This window comes from Crocodylus porosus, unplaced genomic scaffold, assembly GCF_001723895.1.
Source record: "Crocodylus porosus isolate Cpor-Errol unplaced genomic scaffold, CroPor_comp1, whole genome shotgun sequence".
NCBI lineage: Eukaryota > Metazoa > Chordata > Crocodylia > Crocodylidae > Crocodylus > Crocodylus porosus.
This window is the reverse complement of record NW_017728945.1, coordinates 1,828,338-1,848,175: the sequence shown is the minus strand read 5'-3', so window position 1 is coordinate 1,848,175 and position 19,838 is coordinate 1,828,338. Positions and strand designations below refer to the sequence as shown.

Below are 19,838 nucleotides of genomic sequence, written 5' to 3'. Positions count from 1 at the left end.
GAACTCACTCCAGTGCAGTCCTGGGGCTGTGACACCCATCAGGTGAAGGGAAGTCTCAGTCCTAGGACCACACAGCTTCACGAGGCCCATGGCTCTCTAGGGCACACTGCCAAGTAGGGTGCGACTGGGATCAGATCCCAAAAATTGCACATCTGTCATAGGTGTGGCATGGGAGGAGGCACGATTGTTGGGATAGGAAATTAAATCCCACTGTGCCTTAAGTGAACGTCTGCCAGAGGCCTTAGTGTTGCACTTAATATAAAACATATTTCATTTTATTTTAGCGCAGAGTGCCGGGGAAGAAGTGACACTGCAAATAAAATAGATTAGCTTATTACTTACTTGGCTAGTGCAAGCGCTCCACAGATAGACACAAGTACCAAGGCCAACACTGAGTACATTGAGAGATGACCAGTCCACAAGGTTCAGGTAGAAGTCATCCTGCAGCTCTGGAGCATCCAGCACTTTGAAAGGAATCTTGGATATTTTTCTTGTTGGCTTTCGAGGCGATCTTAGCAATTTCTGGCTGTTACCCAAAGATATGCATATCTTATAAGGCTCTGTGATGGTACCAGCCAGTTTACAGAAACTGCTACTGTACTGATCACAGCCTTTCTAAAGGACAGAATACAGGAAGTCATTTTAGTGGCTTGTTCATCAGCGACACCCACCCAAGGTGAGAATTAAGTTAGGTTCTTGTTCCTATAACGAAGCTAAGAAAAGGAAGGAACGTGGCAGTGGAAACACTGACCAAAAAAATCTCTATTTTTAAGGATGCCTGCTCTTCAGGAACTGGACAACTCCTACTTTCTACTCCTTTGTCCAAAATTCTGTAGCCAATTGGAAATAAGTTACTATAAAATGAATGTCAAGAACCTCATCCTCTTTTCCTGCCCAGTGGGTAGCTTATTACCTTTTGTTGCTGACAGGTGAAAGGGAATACGGGGAGACCTCATTGCCATCATCTGGACTGGAGCGTTTGGTACTGAGGGAATACTGTACAAAGAAAGCACTAGATATAACAACCCTACACAGTACAAGTCCCAGCATGAGACACTACCTACAAAACCCTGCATCGAGGCACATCTGTTTTGTTTTCTACCTCTGTTTGTCCCTTCCCTTAACATTTCCTTTAAATATTTACTCTAAAACAATATGGAGAAGTTCATTTTTACTCAGAGAGGTTATGGAATCTCCATCTTTGGAGGTGTTTAAGACCTGGCTAGACAAAGACCCGCAAACAACACCAAGTTATGGGGGAGCGTGGTCACGCTTGAAGATAAGCTATGGATACAAGCAGATTGAGTGTCCCACAGAAGCATGGTGGGTCCCCAGTGCACTTGGCAGCAAACCCAAAAGTGGACCAGAAGCACTTCCAGTCCACTTCCGAGTCCACCTGGGAGCATGCTGGGGACCCTGCTGCGCTCCTGTGGGATGCTCCATCTACCTCAGCATCACAGCATTTGCAAGCTGTGCCTGGTACCTACCTTGTGGTATACAGAAAAAACATTTAAAGCTGTGTCTATGTCCGAATTATCGAAACTCTCAGAATTAATTCAGAGGGTTCCAATTCGATTTGGAGAGATTAAAGGGTCTCCCAACTCTATTAGGATTCGGCCACCAGATCTTCTCAGAAGCAGCACTGACTTCAGATTTGGATTCAGCCAAATTGAACCGGGACAGTGATCCCAATCAATTAATCGAATCACTGTCCCCGATTCGGGCCGAATCCAAATCCAAATCGAATGCGGCCGGTTTTGCACACCCCTAATGTCTACCCTACTTATTTAGCATCATTGTTAATGACTCACTTTAATCTGTCGAGACTGCCGGATACAGCAATGTGCCAGGTGCCTGTTAACATATTTAAGGAATGCCTGCTCCTCTCTGCAAGTTATAGCACAAGCATTGAAGATTAAAAGATGTTTTTCCATTAGCCACACTTACTGTGAAGAGGCTCTTCTTCTCTGGTGTAGACGGTTGCAGCCTCCTGTCCTCTGTTTGAGGATCCTGCACCTTCTCAATCCCTGCTCCCAAGAGTTCATTCTTCAGCAAGGCAGAGTATGCAAGGCCATCTGTATCAACAAAGACACATGCTTGAGTGAAGCCCGAAACAAACAGACTGGACTAAAGCTTGAAACCCATAGCTGGAAGCGAGGATGCCATGTCTGGTCATCCTTTAAATTCAAATCCACTTATTTGCATGAGGAGAAGACAAAATATACCGCTAACCTCATTCCTAGCTTTATTCAGCCAAGACAGACATTTTTGGGAGAGGACTGTTCAAAAGAACAGAAGAGGGACCAAAGAGCCTCTCTCTTCTAAGTCATGAGCTCAGCAGCCCACCCAAAGTTCAATCTAGTTCTTTCTAAAGAAGTATCCACATCACAATTGTGCCAGGAGTGTTAACTTCTTTATTCAAGATTAGATTGGTCATCTGGAGCAAGATATCCTTCTCCACTGAGAAATGGTTCCAAGCAAAATGCAGGTCCAACACTAAGGCACCGAGAGGAATGCTTATATTTTTACTGTTCATGCTTGTGACTTAGACTGGACTTCAGGCTCAAATCAAAGCTAAGAATGCAGGGGGAACAGTGGTACAAAAAACCCCTAACCTTTGCCATTGTCTGAGGTAGCATCCTTTGCTTTTCTGTTTTGACTCGGAGACTTTTCATTTTCCTGAAGGAAGAAAAATGCATGCTATCAAGCCAACCCTCGCATGAACAGAGATCTGAAAAAAATCTTTAAAAAAAATGTTGTTAATGGGAAAGGCACCATGCTCTTTAGAAATCTGCAGATGTATAGTCACAAAGATCAGGGACACAGTTGATGGTAACTCTCCAAGGAGAAAAGTTCTGAATCAGCAAGAGAACTGATGCAGAGAGGGGGAAGAAGCAAGATCCTGCCAAATCAGCTTTGGTAACTCCTTGCAAGGTGTCACATCCTCCCCCACGCCTATCACCACAAGGCCTTGCCCTGACATTGCACAGTGCAATACTTACATTTATCCTGTGGAAGTTAATGCTCCAGTTGGCCCCAGCTCTGGAGGGAATAAACCTGTCTCCATGTTTACTTGGAGAAGACATTGGAGAGTTGGAAGGAGTCAGTGTTCTTCTCATCTCTGCTACCTGAAATTTGAAGGGTCAGGGAAAATCATACATACAGAAATAAACACTGTCAGAACAAGTTCAAATGGACTGCAGGGGGAGAGGGTGGGGATGAGACAAGAATTTGCCTTCCCCTGTAGTAGGGGGCATGGCCCTCTTGGATGTATTTTAGCAACCCTTGCGGTGGCGAGACACAGCCTCACGGTTGTATGACATTCTTGATTTGCAGTTTTAGGAATAAATTAGACAAGTATTTGTATGGAATGGTCTGGATAAGGATGATCCTGCTCTGAGCCGGGGGCTGGACAAGATGACTTCCTAAGATCACTTCCAACCCCTACTTTTTTATGATTCTATGAAAGAGAGAAATGCTGGTCACAGGAAGATTGAAAGACCCCACAGAAATCCATTCTCCTTCAGGCCGCACAAATCTGGGACAGACTGTAAAAGGTTGGCACCTTAAAAGCCTAACTGCACTCCCACCCTCACATCTTCAGGGGATCTTCGTGATACAGAATCTCTCTCCTCGTGCTTACTACTCATCTCAATTGTTGAGAGAATGTCCCTTGAAAGCTGGAAGACTGAAGGCAGGGCATTGGGTACAAGTAGGTATGTAAGGGGCAATGATAGAATGAAAAAAGACCCAGTTTTTAATCCTCTGTTTATTTTGCAACCCATCTCTTTCAATCTCTCCACACGTGAATATATGCATTACAATGCAATTTTAAAGATTTTTGCAGTGTTAGACAGCAGACAATGCTTTTAAGTGCCATTTCTTTCCTTGGAGTGAAGCCCGAGTAGCATTAAACTACAGTATACTAGTTACTTGTATATAACGTGCACCTGAATACAATACATATCTTGTTTTTGAAAGGTAGAATGAAGGAAAAATAAAAAAAGATTTTTCCAGCAACATGGCTCTGTAGAGCAGAGGCAGCTTAATCCTCAGCTCACCCAACCTCCCTGAAAAACAAAGCTGCTCACTGAAGACTGGTCTCCATATGTAGGATTTATGATTTTGAAAAGAGTTAGTTTCCAAGGCTGTGAAATAGGAAGAGGTAGACCAGGAGCTGCTACCAGACAGCAAAATAGCCCCAAGGTTAGTTTGATTAATGGAACATCAAGGCCATTAAAAAGAAAAGACAACTATTAACAACTCTGGAATGAAAAGCAATGAGTCATTAAGTCAGACTCCTGCACCTGCCTGAATACTAATACAATGGTGACTACACTGTGGGCAGGAATCAAAGCATGGTGCTTCTATCCCAGGAAGAAAGTCAGCTTTCCTGCTTAAAAACACATCCCAATTGGGGGGGGAGGGGGGGGGGGGGAAATGGTGCATGGTGCGTGCAAAAAAAATATGGTATTAAGACATGCAAAGTGTCCCAAGTACGGGCAACTCAGATATTGCTTCGCCTTCCCATAAAACAGGATCTTATCTTGAAGGAATTTCACAGGCAAAAAAAAAAAGCCCTCGCGCCACAGATGTTGCCAGGTGGGGGGCGATCCCCACTGCCCCCTACTGCCCCACGCTGCATGGGATGGTTCTGCATGAGCCCCCAAACCCCGCCTCCCCTAGCCCTGCCACAGGTGCCCTGCACAGGCCAGCTCTGGCCCTTTAAGAAAAAACAAAAACAAAAAACCTGAAAAAACCCCAGGAGTCACCACTCCTGCCAGCGGGGGTGATCCTCGCTGCCCCCTCGCCACATGGGGGTTCTGCACGAGCCCCTACAGCCCCAAGGCTGCACCAGGAGCAGTGAGTCCCAGGGCTTTTCTCTTTTTTTTTTTCCTTATAGAGCCAGAGCCCCAGCAGGCAAGGTAGCCATAGGGGGCTCGTGCAGAGCCCCCCCATGCAGTGTGGGGCACTGAGAATCGCCCTCTGCCCAGCAGCACCCGGTGAGCACCGGGGCTTTTCTTTAAAGTACTGAGAGCTGGGGCTGGCAGGGGTCCCCCCCCCCATGGTCCCCTCCCCCTCTCCTAGTACTTACCAGCTTGGAGTGGCTGCAGCTTCCTGCTGTAGCCACTAGGGACTGCCCCAATCAAAGCTCTCACAGAGAGCTCTGAATCAATTCGGACCTTTAAATTGATCCCCCGATTCAATCTGGATTCAGAGATTTGGCCACCGAATCTGGCCGAATCTCCTCCAAATCGAATCACCACCCAAAGCTTCACACAGCCCCACCCACTAGATCTGTACTGCTGTCCCAGAGCATACTGAGGTTCTGCTGCAGCATACAACTACAAGCCTGGTTGGAGTAGTTGGATGCACAGAGAAGATGGAAGGTTTTGTTAGGGTTTAAGGTAAATACTGCCCTAACGTACTGTTCCAAGGTCCTTGTGGCATTGCTATGGAGCAGTGTTATGGCTGGGTCGTGTGGGAAGTATCACTTTAACACTATTTCCAAATTCATTAACATTAGTGTACTGTTCTTTCTAGGATGTCAGTCTTTGGGTAGGAGGCATGTAAAGGGGATTCTTTGTGTGTATTACTGCAGGCCTGAGACCCCTCAAGTCATGGATCAGGACCCAACTTTCCATTTCAGATTCCTTAAGTCTGCTAGATATACAGGTGTCCAACAGCATTCCTTCAAAGAGCATTCAGCATCAGTTGCCATTTCAACTTAGTGTTGAACCTAGATCAGTTAGAGCAAGAGTGGCCAAATCATGGCATGCGTGGCATAAGCAGCTGATGAGTGACACAGGAGCCCTGGGCTTTCAGTAAAGAGAAGCAAGAAATGGAGGCAGGGGCCAGAGGCACTCTGTGGAGGGAAGTAGGGGCAGGAAGGATGCAAACTCGCGGGGGGGGGGGGGGGGACCCAGGCATCTAGGCCACTGCCCTGGGGGGGCGGAGATAAGGAGGGAAGAAGAGGGCAGGGATCAGAGCAGAGGGGGTTTAAACTTATGGCACGGCTAGCAAAAGGGTTAGTCACCACTGAACTATACCATATGGGATCACTGCAGAAGAGAGTTTGTCTTTAAAGTCCAGGCTAACAATTAGTAATGTGTGCAATATCTATATGGTTAGTAATAGACATGTACTGAAACAGCTTAATCTCCCCTCCCCCACCCCCAAATCCCATGGGACGTTTTAAAAACTTTAACTAATGCATATAAATGACCTCTTTATGATGTTGCAGTTGGTGACCAAGGAGGAAGCAAAAGATAAAGGGCTCTGCAATATCACCAAGGAGTTCTGGAGCCAGCAGAGGCGCATGAAGCCAGTGTGGTGTCGGTTCTATTATACGTGTTCTAAAGTGGAATTACAGTTTAAATCTTCAAGGATCAGATATGGCTGAAACATGGGGAGAACGTGCAACTTGGATATCCTGCCCTCCGATGATATTTTCCCATGGTACTAGTCTCTCCTTCTCTAAAGCTTGATTAACAACCCCAAACTATTTACATTCCAGGAGTACCCAATGTCATTATGTAGCTCCTCAATGCCATTTTTATTATGTCAAGTACTGAGTAAAGATGCTATGTCCCCAATTAGACTTCCAAGTATTACATATATAATATAGAGATTAAACTGATTTTAAATGACAAGTTAGCTACGTTAACCAGTTGTTTGCAGCAGCTGTTTTCCAGAACTCAGAAACTCAGTGAAGGTTTAATAGTCTGATCTCCCCCTCCCACACCCCTTCTTTAATAAACGGCTCAAATTGTAAAATCTGAAAGGAGGGACAGTAAAAAGATATTACAGGTCAGGGAAACCTGAGTCTGCATACTTACACAAGGCATCGTATTTTCATTCTGTATGTTGATTTGGCGCAGGAGACGTCTCTCATAATCCTGGTCCATGGTAGACAGGGAATTGGGGAGTTCAAATCCTAAAACCTCGTATTCATGGAGTTCAATCACCAATCAGTCTGATGCAACAACAGGTTGGAATGGGGGTGGGGGAAAAAAGGGGATGGGGTGTTAAATGCAGCACATCTCTAAAACACACTACCTATGCTTTCTCCTTACCCTACTGGATATCCAAAATGCTCAGAGACATTTGTATATTAATCCATACAACTAGAAAAGTAGACAAATATCACCTCCAAATTTCTACCAACCTATGAGAAGGCACAGACAGGCTATATGAGCTGTCTAAATGCACATAAGCAAGTCAGTGACAGATCAGAAAACCCAGAAATCCCAGTTTTACTATTTTATAGCACAGTAGTCAGAAATTCAAGTGGTTAAGCTTATCAGAATGTTCTTTCAATAGGTGATTGGGAACATTACACACTAGTAGTTCCTTAACAGCTAACATAACTCTTATCATTTTGTGCGGCTAGCTGAGCACAGGGCACATTTCTACTGCAACCAGAGGGACAGCTGCAGCACCGGTTACTAAGATAGGTCAAGTGACAATAGTGAACAAATTGCAGCAGTGTGGACTTCAGCACAAATTAGCCACTTACCTACCCAAGACTGTAGGTAGACATCTAAAGACTGGGCTGGAGCCCGTGTCACTATGGTCGCATCTCTGCGGCAAGTGAAAAGGTGCTATAGACATACCCAAGGTAGCAGGGGTACAACCAGTAGCCTCATGCAATGGAGACAGCACAAGCCTGCCTGGGATACTATGTAAATACTTAGTTACTGAAGCCTGTGCTGCTATCTTTCCTACCCAATTTAAAAAGCTCTCTTCAAATAGATCTATAAGAACTACAAAGACACTTTTGGACTACAGTGATCATCTCTCTCTAGTCTCTCCAGCAATGATTCTTAGCCTATTTAAACTTATGTCACCTCTCCGTAACTTTCCTGAATTTAGCAGTACCTCATTTTCCAGGAAGCACATGTAGGGCTAGACTGGGAAGATGCTAGGGCTGGAAGGAGCACTCCAGTCTGTATTAGGTGCACCTGATAAACCTAAGGCAGGCAGGAGCATGTCCTCCTTTCAAGGGTGTCATAGCACTCGCACCAGCACCAACACTGAGGCCAGCTGAAACTGCTCCACGCACCTGTTTCCAGGAAGCACGTGCAAGGCTAGACCAGGAAGCAGATGCAGGAAGAGGGGGTGCAGACAAACCCAATACCAACAACAATACTGCCTCCTGCTGCACCTGCTTCCCAATCCAGGCCCACTCCTGTATATGCCTTGTTTTTTGGGAGATTTTTGTTTGCTTTTTTTTTTTTTTTTTTTTAAAACTTGCTAAGTTTTCCTGAAAACTAAGGACTTTAACTGCAGCAAGGTGAAACTACCCTATGCAGGAAATGCTGGCACCGTGGCCCCTTGAAAAGGTCTTGCAGGATCCTGGATGAGGAACACTGCTCTACTGAGCATCTCTCAGTCAAGGGCTCCAGGATGCCACGACTTTGAGTAGGTACATGTATACATTTGGTCGCTAGATTTTAACTAAGTGTCCAGTACAGAATTAAGCTTGTAACACTTGTAATGCTATCTTAAAGTGACATACTCTTACAGCTTTTCAATTACTAACGTCTGTACTATTATATTACAAGATCACACTTTGTTCATCACTCATTACTGACAGGACTCTTTGAGATCCTTCTTTGCAGAAAAACAACTGAGGAAGACTTCACTCATCACTCAAATACAGCCACTTTTTAAAAAAATAACAACAGATGGGTAAACACCCATTTTCCTTAGATGGGCCAGCCGAGTAATACACGTTTCCCTCACTTTATGTGGGTTCTGTATTTGCAAATTCGCTCTTATGCGATGAACCTTTTTATACCAAAGATGTTATTTGCAAGGTAAACTCACTCTTGTGAGATCGGTGTGGTGGAAGCCCGCAGTTAGCTGCTTTGTGTGGTGCATTGTGGGAGTGACATGCACCAAAATAGTCTCCTGTGTGGATCTGTGCTCCTCACTTGTTGTCTGGGACACACATTAGTGTAGCTGCCATCCCCATTATAGTGTCCCGCTAGCTTCTCTCCAACCCCTCTCCCTGTGCTTGTGTGTACTTTTGTCTGCTGTTGGCAAGTACCAAAATTGTCTTGTAGAAGTGGTAGAAATGGGTCTGGGGGTCAGTACAGTCGAGGTCTTGGAACATATCCCTATTTGTTACATTGTAAAGTGGGCTCCCTTTTTAAAAAAAAAAATCAAGTTACGCACCATTTTCCAGGAAGACATGTACAGCGCAAAGCGAGGGAAACCTGTATACAGATAATAAAGCTGATAAGAATAGGGACTACCCAGACAGGATTTTGGGAGCACAGGTACACATGCTAAAACTGTTTATGTTCTTAAACATTAAAAGATGAGGAAGAACACTGGATATGGACAATAGCCAGACAGGTTTTAATAGTCAGATCAACCATGATTTCTGTAGCTTTCCAGATTACAAGCGCTTGAAACTAAACACCTTAACTTTATATCAACACAAGTAAAAACTAAAAATTAGAGAATCAAGTAATCTGTAACAGCGGTTCTCAACCTTTGAGTCAAGGCTGTCCTCAGAAAATGCCAGATTTGAGTTTTTACTCTTTGTTGGGTGCAAAAAAAAAAAAAAAAAAACCAACGAGCAATTCTCTGATTGCAAAGAATTCAGGCAAAGCACAACAGGTCAGCATTTTTACCGCTATAGATGACTATTCGGAAACTCTGGGTTTACCTTGTGAATCATGTCACATATAATAGTGCTAATGTTGCATGGCCCCACCACATCATCCTTAAAAGGATTTGAAGGCATTGTGGGACACCACAAAACCCTGGCTGAGAATCAAGTCTCTTTGGGTAAATCCAGTATCTTTTATTAGACCAATTCAAATAGTTGGAAAAAAAAATCTTTGCAAGCTTTTGGGTACAATTACCCTTCAATCAGGCAGAGGAAGTGTCTGGCTGAGAATCACTAATTTAGGGGTACATTACTTAAATCACCTTACATATTTTAGTGGCTTTACTATTCCTATAGAGTTAGGTTTTCCTAGAATAAATAAAAAAGCAGAACATCAATATAGCCTATGTGCAACATCTATCTAAACAGTTTAGCTTCAACCACTGTAAGAAATCACTTGGATAGACATTTTTAAAACCAAGTGTTCAACTTTTGCTCAAGAGAGGGGTCAAGAGAGTTCCGCTATGATTGAGCTAGTGGCAAAGTCTGCATTACATACCCAATACCAAAATTTCCTGAAGACTGGGTAGAAACAGACATTTCTCACAAGACAGCAACAAGGCCAGCCAAAGTATATAGTTTAACTACATTCATTTGAATTTTAACATACCTGTTGACTATTTAAACTGGCACTCAGAATGTTATTTCAAAAGAATGTTTAAATGAGCAGTCACTATTCTTGTTCTTGTGGAGTTTTTGCTCTTTTTAAATGCAATTCCATTCTAAGAGATACAAGAGAAAACCTAAAATACATTTCAAGAAAATATTTCTTGTAGAACAAAAAGTTATGATGCAATTCAGTCACATTAAGTTGAGAACAAATTTCCCTCATGTGATTAAAGCTGTTCTGTATAGTTTCAAGCATTTATACCATCATTTATTGTTTTTAACTGCAGAAAAGCTGGATCAGAGGGCTGCAATTTATTTTTTCAAGTAAAAGTTAACAGGCCTTAACAACAAATATACTGTAGTCCATCAAAATATAAACCAGCATGCATTGTTCTTCAACCTACATTTTCAAACACTAATTTACAAACCTAGAATTCTTAACAATAAAAATGCCTGGTTTTGCCTTAATTTAAAAACAAAAAACAAAAACAGGGGGGAGGGGGGGCAAGGAAGCCAACTTAAGTTGACCAACTTTCATGCACAAAAAACTTTCCAAAAGTTAGAAAGGCTACCCAAGAAAAAATAAATTAATGCTTAATGAGGGTTAAGTACAAGCCACCGATAACAGTAACATACTGAAGTCCAAAGTATTACCAACAACTCTCAAAGAGCCTTACATAAATTATGGGAAAATCACTTTCGGAGAGGAAAACTAGAAAGAGGTTAAATGATCTGCTTAAGGACAGAATCAAACCCAAGCCTCCTAGCTTCCAACCCTTCAAATTGTCATACAATGCTTTCGCCAATTCAGACTACTACTAAGCAACAGAAAAAGGTGTTGTATGTACAGCAGCTAATTATGAACACCTGTTTCCAAGACTGCTAAGACCCAGCTGTTAGAAAAATCAGTGCAAGCTAAATGCAAGTTGCTATTGTATAGCATGTAAGTTATTAAAAGGTCAAATAAAAACCATAAAGGATGATATTTAAGTGAGAACTCTTCATTCAGTTTAAGCCCGGATTTAAGAGGAATGAGCATCAATTCTTAGATGCATTAGTTTACACCAGTTTAACCACTGCACAGAGATGCTCCAAAATTTAAACCAGAATACTAAAGCACAAGTCCGTCCATTTCATCTAAATGGATTAATAAACATTAATATTTTAAAGAGCTATAATAATGACTGATTTTTTTTTTGAAACCAGAAGCAGCTTTTCCATTAACAGAAAAAAGATAATGGCGTCCCTAGTGAATTAGTTACTATTGGCATTCAGAGTAGCTCACTCACTAGGCTGCTGAGATACAAAAATAATTTGTCACTCTATTCCCCAGGCTCTATCATGCATCTTGCATAGTCTATGAAGGCACATGCATAAGAAGTTTTATTTTTGGCTAAAAGCAGTAACCATCAGCCAACGTCCTAGTTGCATCACAAGGGGTGCTCCAGAGGCAGCTCCAGGAGCATTAAAGAACCACCTCTTTGGGCACACCCAGGTAAGAATTAGGCCTGTGGTTAGTATTAGTTTCAGATTCAGATCCGGCCAACTGAGAGGACAGCGATTCAATTCAGTGATTCGAATCACTGTCCCAATTCAGCCAAATCAGCCAGGCCCAGCCCGGCCCATCCTCACCAGCCTGGCAATGGCTGCCCCGCCTGCCCCAGCTCCCAGCACTTGTTAAAAAAACGCGACTCAGTGAGTGCTGCCAGACAGGAGGCAATCCCCGCCGTGGTGCATGGGGGGGGGGGGCGTTGCACAAACCCCTTCAACACTCACCCAGCTCTCCCACAGGTGCTCCGCTCAGGCCAACTCTAGCCCTTTAAGGAAAAAAAAAAAAAGCCAAAAAACAAGAAAACCCCTGGACTCATACCACTTCTGTGGCAGGGACAATCCCCGCTACCTTGCACCACGTGGGGGACTCTGCACAAGCCTCCAAAGGCTCAAGGCTGCTGCCAGAGCACTGAATCCCAGGGCTTTTCTTGTTTATTTGTTTTTTTTTTAAAAGGCCAAAGCTGGCCTGGCCGGGGCACCTGTGGGGGGTCCGGGGGGCTCATGCAGAGCCCCCTATGTAGCATGGGGCAGTGGAGGGCAGCAGGGATTGCCCCCCCCCCACCTGGCAGCACCTGGTGAGCACCATGGCTTTTCTTTAAAGTACCGGGGCAGCCATGGGGGGGGCTGGCAGGGTTCCCCCATGGTCCACCCTCCCCCACCCCTAGTACTTTCCAGCTCAGAGCAGCTGCAGCACCCTGCTGCGGCCGCTGGGGACTGCCTGAATCAAAGCTCTCTAAATCTTTTCAAAGCTCTCTGAAGCTTTGGCATCGATTCATACCTTTAAATTGGTCCCCTGATTCGATTTGGATTCAGAGATTCAGCCACCGAATTGGGCCCAATAGAATCACCACCTGAAGCTCTGCACAGCCCTAGTGATCGTGCACGTCTGGTGCGTGCCACAAACTGCACACACCACGCATGCAGGCATTTGCCACACTGCTAATTTGCAGCATGGTGGGTGTTTTTGACATTGGGGTGCTGCACGTGGCTGCAGCATGCGCCACCTGAAACTGGAGCCTGGCTAGCCAGAGTCATGCTCCAGCTGCTGGCCAGGCTCCGTGTGCTGAATCACTGCCACTGGAGCCACAGGAAGCTGGATCCTAGGTAAGGCTGCTGGGATGAACCCTGGCTCTGGCCCCAGCCTCTCCCACTCCACCCGGGGCAACTTGCCATGTACCAGAGCACACCTGCAAGAGTATTCCTAGGGGACAAACAGCAGCAGCATGGCTATGTGCCACTGCCGTTTGTCCCTGGGGAAAATACATACGCACACTTGTCTGGACACACCCTTTATGGCCGCAGACTCAGGTAAGATCTCAAAGCTCACGCTACTGACTGTTGAAGCTTCTGAAGTTAGACCGCAACACATTGCCAAACCCCTCCAGAACATGGGAATAAATAGCCCACCCCTCACCAAACACTCCTCCTCATCTCTGAGCTTACAAGGATCCACAATATCCCAGCTTCTTTGGTACTAAGACCTTTGGGAGAGACAAAAAGATCCCAGAGGCCTAGTGATCAGTGGTATGCAGATCTCACACCCAACTGCTACAAAATGTAGGAAATCTGACATCCCTTTAAGTCAGCTGGCTCAAGCAGAAACCAAGACAAGACCAGAATCATGCTGGTCTGAAAGCAAAGATACATTAAAGAATTAGCCAAAACATTGTTTCTGCCTTCCACTGCAACAATACAGCACCCAACTAGGAAGAGCTGTGCAGACTCAAGACCTGTTTGACTTCATCAAAAGCCTGGATAACTAGGTGCCATCCTTTACATCCATCTCGTCAGAAAGCCATACCCCTTCCTCATAATAAAGAACTTGATCACAGTGAATCAAGCATTTTTAACTTCCTGTATAAATTTCTGTAGTTTGCTGAATCTAAAGCTGTATGCAAAGGTAATGCCAAGAGTGCAGACTGCTCACCATCTTATGACTGAAGCTGCTGCGAGTACAACAAGTTCTTCAACTGCTTCTCAGGAAGCTTCTGATGCCAATGATCCTGATCTATTAATTGCTTTGAAAATTAACCCTGACTACATTAGAGACAGCATTGTGATCTGTATGCTGGACTGCAATTGTGCTCAGCCAGAACTATACAGATGACAAAACCAGAGAAAGACAGAGGGATTAACAATTTATATTTGGCAGGTTCTAACCAAGGAATACATTTCTAGAGTCTGACCACCTTTAGGATATACCATATAGCTTTGAAAAGCTTTACATCATGAAGAACTACTACCAATGAAACCAATGTTAGCTCTTTGCTTAGGGTAGGATTAAAGAACACAGAACAAAACACAACTGAGTTTTACCCTCATACAGAGACACACAGAAGATTCCATTAGGTCCACACAAGATTTGCTTTACTAACACTTAACTGAAAGGGACATGAATGCTACAGCAGTGACTGAGCATCATCTTCCCCTCACTAAGGCAGGGGAACAGTCTACCAGGAAGAAATATTGTATTCCCACCCCCCAAAAAAAGAAAAAAGAAAAAGGTAAGTATACTTTCAGACCAATGGTATAAACATGCAGATCAATGCAGGACTCAAGGGGGAATGATGGTTTTTGAGACAATGCAAATTTTATTCCTTGCATACAAATGCCATATCCCAAGTGAGAAAATTCCTACAATCCCCTTCCTCTGCCCAATCAGCTGCTCTGGTTTCTGCCCCCTGCCCTGTATTCCCTTCCTGCTCTGCTTGCTGCTCCCTGCCCTATCTGCCACCGTTCTTCTTGTCCCTTCCGCGATCTGCCACATGCCACACAGAGACTGCCTATATCACTTGTGGCATGATTGCTACCTGTTGTCTACCCCGACTTAGTACGTGCCCAAGTTTTACCAGAGAGCCTGAATCAATGGCCTCTGTCCCCAAAACAAGAACTTTGCACTTGTTTAATAAAAAGACCTGATAAGTTTCCTTATCACAGAAAGACAAACAGAAAGGGCAACATGAAAGGCAGAATGGAAGAACAGCTCTAAAAAAAAAATCTTTCAATTCAAAGGCCTCAATGAATAAAGGAAGCTGTAGCAAAACAATGCAACAGTTGAAGTCCCCATCTCCTTTGCTGCAAAAAAAAAGACTTTTAATCAAAAGGCAGAGAAAAAAAAAAAAAATCAAGCTCAATTCCAGCAGATCTTGTCAGGAACCTAGTTTTAGCATTTGAGATATTAAATCTCAGGTGAATTTCTTCAGAACCTCTGGTTATCTATATCTACGCTATTAACTCCCACTGATATACTGGACCACATTCTTTGCTGCCTATACTTTGTATACTTGGTACTCTCATCTATATCAGTGAAAGATGTGAATAAAATGCCACAATTTTCCACAGACATTAAAGGGCTACCCACTAATAAGAGCCAGGCCTAACTGAATTATTATTTCTTATAAAGCAACCAGAAACTAAACTGAATATATCACAATTAGAGTTTGACCTCTCACTTTCTCTGTACACAAGCAGGAACAACATAGAGTATGACAAACCCAGCTTCTCTCAAAGTACTCAACTGCTGTACCAGTACTTTGAGATGGAAGGGCGCTCACTGCAAGAGGAAAATCATTCAGTTTCTATGTCCCTTCAATCCTTGGCCTCTGCCAAGACTGCCAACAGGGGATGCAAAGGGCCAAATGTGCTCACTTCATGTACTGACCCCTGCCGTCAGAATTCTTTTATCCAAAGGTATTTTACATAAATTACTGGACAGAGAACAGAAAATTAAAAGTGTGTCAATAACAACAAGGAAAATTAAAAACAGAATCTAAATATCTCAAAAAAATAATTGCAGAAAACTGGATTGCACTCTACATAGGATACAGATTGTATGAAGAAGGGACTGTTTTCCACATTAAAGAATCCAAATTCAGACTATATGGATTCTAGATGGGGACACACAAGAGTAAAAGGAAGAAAGGTTACTGTATACAGTTTCATGAAATACTCTGACTACACACAAAACATATGGGCTTACTTTTTAGTAGCTTATGTTCTAGTTAAATAGAACTTTGCTAGATGGTTTGAGAAAAAATGGTTACTGCATGGGTAATCATGAGCACTAGAGATGGTACAGCTCAGCTACAACACCTGGCCTGAAACTTCCCTACTGAGCTGTCTTTCAAACCAATACTGTACAGTTCAATACAAGCCCTGAAGATCTGACTGGAGAAACATCTAAATACTTTCACTATATTCATACATATACTATAAAAATAACTATACTTATTAGAATGTAGGTACTATTAGAATTTACCTTGATATTTTGTTGTTGTTTTTTAAACAACCCATAAGGAGTACAGGTTGTTAAAAGGCAAACATCCAGAGAACATCTGCTTTACTGAAACAAAGTATTAACAGATGCTGATAGATCTAAAAACAAAACATTTAATTCTCAATTCCACCTCCTTACAGAATTTTGCTAAAAACCAGCAATTAAAAAGGAAGTCAGTTTGATCACTGCATCCAATATTTCCACTACTTTGAATTCAATGTGGTTCTTGGCCATCTATGAACAAAAGTAGTAAGTCACAACATTTATAAATGTAGCAGCCCCTATTGACAGTTGCACAGAATTCTGTTTGTACATTAAAAATAATTTTTAATATGACAAACTGTTACCAGTAGGAGAACTGCTTTCAGTGATGAACTCTTAAGCATGAAGCACTAGGCTAGCATCATTAAACACACTAATTTGATAAGACTCAGCATTTCTCCCCAGGAAAGTGAGCACAGTGCCTTCAAGAGAGCTACAAATCAAATAAAATTCATTCAAGCAATGAAGTTTAAGACAGGCGCTTTGACAGATAACCCCAAGATGATCTAAGGTTTCATTTAGCTTTAATGACTATTCTAACGAAAAGCTCTTCCCTCGTACAAAACAAAAAAGCTGACTTCAGTGTTTCTAAACCAGCGAGTAATAAACTGCAGATCAGGAGCAGTACCTTTTTAAAAGGTATTAACAGAACCTTCTGATCTTAAAATACATGGAAAAAGAAAATGCTTGGGAAGGGACAGTCAATAAGCTTTTACATATTGGCTGCTTGTTTATATACAGGCCAGACCAGTGATATTATGCTGTTGCTTTTAATATGTATTCAGTGGGGTTTGAGAGCTGAATTTGGGGATGGCTCCCAATGGGTATGCCCATCATGCCATGAAAGGCACCATCACAGTTACTGCTACAGCTGACAGTGAGACAGTCAGTCATATTAATCTGAAGTCAAGTAGAAGCCAGGCTAGCTGTGTACATTAGAGACTAACCAAAATATGTACATATAATTAGGGGCCGACTGAATTTGCAGCAGAAGGCAAAAACTGCTGTTCTTGCATCCTGCTGCTGATTGGCCAAAGAACCCCAACAGTCCTTGTGGTCCCTGACCAGGGAGGAGGCAAAGACAGCACCATATTTAAAACTGCAGTTTTCACTTTCCCATCAATCAAAAGCAGATGGAGAGTGGGGAGCAGCGGGGCCCCTCTGCCAATCAAATGAAGGGGGAGTACAGGGGGGGGTGGGGCCTGGAAAACTGAAAGCTATTGGGCACCCCACTCTGCTGTGAATTCAGTAGGTCTCTATCTAAAATATTATTTAGAGCTGTGCATATTGGATACCCGACCATCTCTTTAAGCCGCTGGACATACCACATACCGACTCAAGGATCCGTCTGCAGTCTTGTCATGAATACTGAGGCTGTACCCAGCTCACAAGACCCATAGGGACCTACTGAAGCTATAGATCACAAGTTTTTGTGGGCTGAAACTTACTTCACCTGCATGAAAGCAGATGATGAAGTGTGCTTCAGCTCACAGAAAATTGTGATGTGTGCACACACACGCACACACATACATACACCTACTCCCAAGGTACCTCGAGATCTTTTCAAGAACGCCACAAGCTGTCACGCAACGTTAGCACTGCTAACATGATTCACAAGATAAACCAAGAAATTTTAAACAGGAATCTATGGTGTCCAAAGCATTCTGCCCTGGTAGCCCGAGTTTTTGACAGCAAAAGAACTGCACTATTTTTTCCTATCATCAAAAATAAATGAAAACCAAGTGCTAGCACTTTCTGAGGGACACCTCGAGTCTAAAAGGGCACATCTAGACGTGCTTTTTCTAACACGCATTAAAATTTAATACCTCCAATATGAGGTAATAAACAACTGCGCATTAGGCTGCCTTAATGTACAGTAATGAGCGTACATGTTTTTTAAGCGATGCTTAATGTGCAGTAGCCTATTTTACTGCATGTCAGCATAACTGCAGTTTTTTAGGTGTCACTTTAAATCCCAGTACAATAGGCTACTGCACATTAAAAAGCACACGTAGATGCGCTCAAAGAGTTGAGAAGGAGTGCTCTAGACAGGTGCAAGTCTACGCAGCCCACTACTGGCTGTTTCAGCAAACAAAATAAGCAGTGACTAGGCCACAGGAGATGAACTGTCCTCTCACTTCCAAGAGAGACCCTTGCTGGCCACAGCTGAAGAGCACTGTATAAGCAGAGATGCCTCATACTCGAGCTGCGCACACTGGATACCTGACCACCTCTTTAAGCCCTTGGACACACCGTGTACTGACTCAAGCATTCGTCTGCAGCCTCATCATAAATGCTGAGGCCGTGCCCAGCTCACAAGACCTGAGGCAGAACGGAGAACAGCAGGATACGGACTCACCCAACTGTACTTAATATATGCCAAGATATTCATCAGGACATCTTCTGACAGGTTAAATTTAGGAGGGACTAAAACACGAAGACTGTTACCTCTGACAGCCGTTATATGCTTTTGTGCTACTGAGAGGTGCCAGCATGATCCTTGTGGAGGGTGAAGCCCTCTCTTTCCCAGAGGAACTGACTTGGCAGTGCAAGCCTCCCTCGCCCTCCACCCCAAAGGGCCTCCTCGAGCATTTATGAAGCAAATTCACTCTGCACGGCCCTGCGGGGTTTCTGGAGCTGTCAGCCTGTGGGCACGTCCCTGCCTCCTGCCACTTACTCAGCGCTGGGCAAGCCTACACCGAGCCAGCTTGGCTGCCCCGCTGCTGGCAACCACAGGGAGGGACGCAGGTGGCCAAGCCCCGGGGCTCCACCCAGGCTTCCCCGCAGCGCCCGCGGGAGCTGCCCGAGGGGGTCTGCGAAGGGACGTCGCCCCTGCCACCCGGGAGCAAGGAGGTGAGGCCAGGCCAGGCCAGGCCCGGCCCAACCCGGCCCGGCCCAGCCCCTCCGGCCTGAGCCCACAGCGAGGGCACCGGGGCCCCCGAGCGCTCCGGGCCGAATCCCTCCCCAGGCCCCCGGCCCGGGGCATCACGGGAGCCCCGCCCCCGGGCCCGTTCGAATCAATACAGGAAGGAAGGAAGGACGCGTTTGTTGTTGTGGCAACCGCTGCGGCCTGTCCGCGCCACCCGGCCTGTGCTCGAGTTATGGCGTCATGTTGTGACGAGATGGTGCAATGAGCCGCGCTGACGTGACTGGCAGGGCCTGGTTCACCACAGCGGGGGCAGGGGGTACTGCGCTGCGCTGCACCGCAGTGGCCCAGGGCATATCCGATCCCCCCCACTTCTTGACCGATACTGGACTGGAGGGAATGGGGCTGGGCCCCGCGGCCAGGGGCAAAGCTTCTTGCTACAGCCCAGCGGTGGCCCGTAGTCATATGAAGATGTTTCTCGGCAGGGAGGTGTGTGATGACCCAGTATGGTTCACACAACAGATTTTATTACAATCTTTCCAATATTTCTTCTGATTCTTAAAGCCTCAGCTCCTGCAGTCAAGTGCTTATACAAGACTTGGCTTTATTGGTTATAAAAAATAAGCCTCTGATTGCTTCTGTGCAAAGAAAAGTGTGACCCGGGTGAAACCTAAGGTCCCAAAAACCAAATGAAGGATTTTTAAAGAAGCCTGAGACCTCACCTCCTAAACCTTGTCTGACTTGATCCCAAATGCATAGATGATCTAATACAGAATATTACCCTAAAGAAATCCTTGCCTCTTGCCTAA

At 44.4% G+C, this 19,838-nt stretch overlaps 1 protein-coding gene across 1 annotated transcript in view; it reads right to left on the bottom strand.

Annotated features, from left to right (window-relative positions):
* The window catches only part of FZR1 (fizzy/cell division cycle 20 related 1), a 32,702-nt gene extending 13,639 nt beyond the window's left edge, over nucleotides 1-19,063 (bottom strand). The window contains exons 1-7 of the mRNA XM_019550598.1: nucleotides 19,049-19,063; nucleotides 6,840-6,976; nucleotides 3,003-3,128; nucleotides 2,616-2,679; nucleotides 1,948-2,075; nucleotides 914-996; nucleotides 343-526 (exon numbers count right to left, since the gene is read on the bottom strand). Coding sequence (XP_019406143.1) covers nucleotides 343-526; nucleotides 914-996; nucleotides 1,948-2,075; nucleotides 2,616-2,679; nucleotides 3,003-3,128; nucleotides 6,840-6,908 — 654 coding nt within the window. The 5' untranslated portion in view covers nucleotides 6,909-6,976; nucleotides 19,049-19,063. The remainder of the gene's footprint in view (nucleotides 1-342; nucleotides 527-913; nucleotides 997-1,947; nucleotides 2,076-2,615; nucleotides 2,680-3,002; nucleotides 3,129-6,839; nucleotides 6,977-19,048) is intronic.
* Between the last annotated feature and the right edge of the window lie 775 nt (nucleotides 19,064-19,838).